This window comes from Trichechus manatus, unplaced genomic scaffold (assembly GCF_000243295.1).
Source record: "Trichechus manatus latirostris isolate Lorelei unplaced genomic scaffold, TriManLat1.0 scaffold00170, whole genome shotgun sequence".
Classification (NCBI taxonomy): domain Eukaryota; kingdom Metazoa; phylum Chordata; class Mammalia; order Sirenia; family Trichechidae; genus Trichechus; species Trichechus manatus.
Window position 1 is genome coordinate 4,636,904 of NW_004444106.1, and position 3,956 is coordinate 4,640,859.

Below are 3,956 nucleotides of genomic sequence, written 5' to 3' on the forward strand. Positions count from 1 at the left end.
TCACCCTTCAGCCAAAGATTAGACAGACCCATAAAACAAAACGAGACTAATGGGGTACAACAGCCCAGGGACAAGGACTAGAAGGCAGGAGGGGACAGGAAAGCTGGTAATAGGGAACCCAAGATCAAGAAAGGAGAGTGCTGACATGTCATGGGGTTGTTAACCAGTGTCATAAAACAATATGTGTACTGTTAATGAGAAACTACTTGTTCTGTAAACCTTCATCTAAAGTGCAATTAAAAAAAAAAAGTATCTCAGTTTCCCTGTTGAGCTTTGAGATGAGTGATTTATTTCAAGCCAGGTTTTACGCTGTTCCCAGGCACACTATTCAGAATTTAGTGGGCCACAGAAAAAAATAATCTTGAAATGTCACTTTTACCACAAAATAAGCCTCATAGTCTCTTGTTATTTACTTTTTGTTGCAGTTTCCTTGTTTTGCCTGGTGTCAGCCCTGCTCTGGGAAGTTTTTTTGTTTTTTTTTTTTGAGGTTGCAAACCCACAGGCCAGGCCCTGGAACAGCTGTGACCTCAGGAAAGTGCCTCCTGTTTGAGTATTCCCTGTAAGTGCCTGCTGCCTTCCCTCTGCTTCCTAATTCATGCCTCCGATATTGCCTTTTTCCAGTTCCCTAAGCTATGTGAAATGCAGAATATTGGGAATGATATCCAGAGTGAAAAATATCCAATCATTTTTCTTCTTACAGTAGTAGGACATTTCTAGTTTTCCATAAATATTAGGTAATTTACTCAAAGCTGTTCTAGTAAAGCTTTTTAAAAAGGCTTTCAGACCTTTCCTGGTAACTGGCATAGAGTTTCAAGAGTTGTTGTTCTAGCCCCTTGAAAAATCTCTAATCTTGGAATGGTATTACCATACCCATGCCTGAAATATAAGTTAACATCTTTATCTACAAATATTTCTTTATGCTCTGCTGCCAATCTTGTTATCTATTCCAGAAATCCCACCCTGTTTTTGCAGCACAGGTCTGATGCTTTTCACATGAGATTGTCCTTCCTGAGCTCTTGCACACCTCGTTTTGTCTGCTTTGAAACTGTTACATGTTTTCTGCCATTTTGAAAGCAAAAGTTTAATTTCATTACTGTTCATTTCTGATGCAGGGCTGCCCAAGGCAGTAGAAAGGGCACAGGATGTCCTGGCACAAGTTCTGGGTTCTGGCCCAGCTATGTCACCGCGAGACCCTGAGCAGGTGAGGCCTTATTCCAGGCCTCAGTTTCCTAGTACTCTTGGGAGAGTCGGAGTGATAATCTGCCATGCTCCTTAGCCTGAAACTTTGGGTCGGATACATTTTATGCGGAGTTCTTGTTCCACACGCATTTGGTTGGATTCCTTTTCTAATTTTTTGTTTTCCTCTTGACTCATCTTGCTGCCCTGAAGGGGTTTACAGCCACCCAGGGTGTCCGAGCAGGCGCGGTGTGGACCCCGGCCTCTCTCGGTTCTAGGGGAACCACAGAGATGCAAGCCCCCTCCGGGGTCCTAGAGAGGATGCCTCGACGGATAGATCGCCGGCCGTACTTCCGGTCTTTGTGTGGCGGAGGGCGGCCTTTAGGGGAGGGTCGTGCTCCTCAGTTTCTTTTCCTGCCCCCGGAGCTCCCAGCGGGAAGGCGTCAGCTCACCTGGCTGCGGCCTCCGGATCCCCAACCCCCTAAGATACGCAGCACCAATCTCGGTGTTTGACCGGCCACGGGGCAGGGAAAGGGCGGCCGCCAGTCCTTAGAGCCCCAGAAAGGCTCCACAACCCGAGCTGCAGGAGAAGTCAGTCCAGGCGCCGCGTCCCTTTTTCTGTCCCGTATTTTTGGTCTTGCCTTTCTTTGTACCACCAGCCGGCGGGGAACTTCCAGAGGGGGGCATCCACGGTTTGACCCCTCATTTCAGACATCCTTCGGGCTAGCCTGGCTGCAGAATCCAGGCCGACCCAGCTCCCTCCCAGTCCATGCTGCTGTCCGTGGAAATTCCTTTTGAAAACGGTTTTTAGAGAATCTATAGATTGTTGAGCTCGAGAACAAATTCTGGATCCCATCTGCTCTTTTATTCATTATTATCCTTCAACGAACAATAATAACCCTAGCGTTGGGCTAGGTATAAGGGAAATGATTTCAGACAAGATTCCTGCCTTTCGCAGAATAGGACACTTTAGCAAGGAACTGACAAGTTGGTTCTTAATATAGTGTGAGATATAAACGATGGAAGGGTAGAGAGATAACAGGTAAAGAGCTGTCGCGGCAGAAATCAGAGACTTGCCAAAGTGGGTGGTATTCGGAGGGGGTAGGAATTGGATCTGTAGAAACGCAGCTCCCCGCCGCGCCCGCATCTAAGAGGAAGAACATTCCAGATACAGCGTGAGCAAAAGTACAAAGGTAAAAAAGTGAAGAGACCTGCAGAGGAGCAGTAAATATTTCAACACCATCCTGATATCCTGATTAATATTTATTCTGTGCTGGGTAAACCAAAAAACCAAATCCGCTGCCATGGAGTGGATTCCAACTCTTAGCGACACATAGGGTTTCCGAGGCTCTAAATCTCTAGAGGCAGACTGCCACATCTTTCTCCCGCGGAGCCAATGGTGGTTTCCAACCGACCTACCTTTGGGTTAGCGGCCAATCGGTTTAACCGCTGTGCTTGGTAGTGGAGAGTAAATAATCTGTGACCCCAAATGCTTTACTGTACAGACTGTTAAATCCCTTTTGCTAAAAAGAATCAAGCCCTTAAAAAAAAAATTAAAAAGCCCTTAGTTTTGTTTCCTGGCATTTAGGGGACACAGTGTAGCAGATAGAGACCTGAATGCCATTTACTAACCTTGGACAATTTATTTAACCTTTCTGAGACTCAGTTTCCTTGGTTCTTAAGGGGAAGTAGTCCCAGAGGTGAGATGATAAACATTACAAGGTGAACAATTCTGGGATCAATATGGAAGCCACTAAGAATCCAGGCCCACCCTTGGGGCCACAGGAAGGATGCGAGAACTACCCAGCCTTTTAGTTCTCTAGTATTTTACTGTTATAAAGTAATATTTCTTCATTCAGCCCACATTTATTGACTTCTTGCTAATATTTTGAGAAATAACACTTTTAATCGTGGTGCTTGGAAATCTTTCTAAAATGTATGACACCATCCTGTTACGTTAGCTTCACAAACCAGGGGACAGAGATCAAGTTGCTCCTCATATATCTTTCTGCACATGACATGAAATGGCATCACTTCGTATTTTTTTGTCTTATGTAATCAGACATCTGGGACTGTCTTCGTAACTCAGTTTTTCTTTGCACAAACCTCTGCTGCTGCTTTCAGTATTTCCTTCTTGATTTCTTGAGTTCCCTCATTTTAGCTTCCGTTCTTTTCTACTTATTAAAATGTTTGTTTCTTCTTTTAGTACTTTCTCCTTTTATTTCTTATTTTTCCATCTTGTTTGGGTATTCTTTTTCCTCTTCAAGCCTACGTGTGCAGTGCAGTGTTTATGCTGTATGGTGATATACACATTTCTAAAAAAATCTTCAAGTTCTGCAAAATCACTCAAGGCTAATGAGGCTGGGAAAGACTACTCAAACTATGTAACCTTGTAACCAGAACTTCAAGAAAAACAATAATAATCCTAATAAAGTCGGCACAATTAAAAAGACATTGAGTTCTCATTAAAGGAATATTACAGTAAATATAAGAATTTTCCTTTAAAAAAAAAAAGTAAAAGGAGAAGGTAGCTGGATGGGACTGTGAAGAAAGGTTGTTTAACTGAAAAAATTATAATATTGTTTAATTGGGAGAATAAGCTCCAAATTCCCAATCTATAAATGGACTATTGGAGTATATTTCTCCACTATATTGTATATTAAGGATATAATAGGGATGACTGTTTATATGTTAGTATTTCAGTCCTCTAATATTTTACTGTTATAAAATAATATTTCTTCATTCAGCCCACATTTATTGGCTTCTTGCTAATGTTTTGA

General features: G+C 42.8%; 1 protein-coding gene across 1 annotated transcript in view; it reads left to right on the forward strand.

Moving 5' to 3' along the window:
- The window catches only part of AZGP1 (alpha-2-glycoprotein 1, zinc-binding), a 36,441-nt gene extending 34,752 nt beyond the window's left edge, over window positions 1–1,689 (forward strand). Inside the window, exons 5-6 of the mRNA XM_012558462.2 lie at window positions 1,113–1,201; window positions 1,390–1,689. Of these exons, the coding sequence (XP_012413916.2) occupies window positions 1,113–1,201; window positions 1,390–1,689 (389 nt within the window). The remainder of the gene's footprint in view (window positions 1–1,112; window positions 1,202–1,389) is intronic.
- Window positions 1,690–3,956: the final 2,267 nt, after the last annotated feature.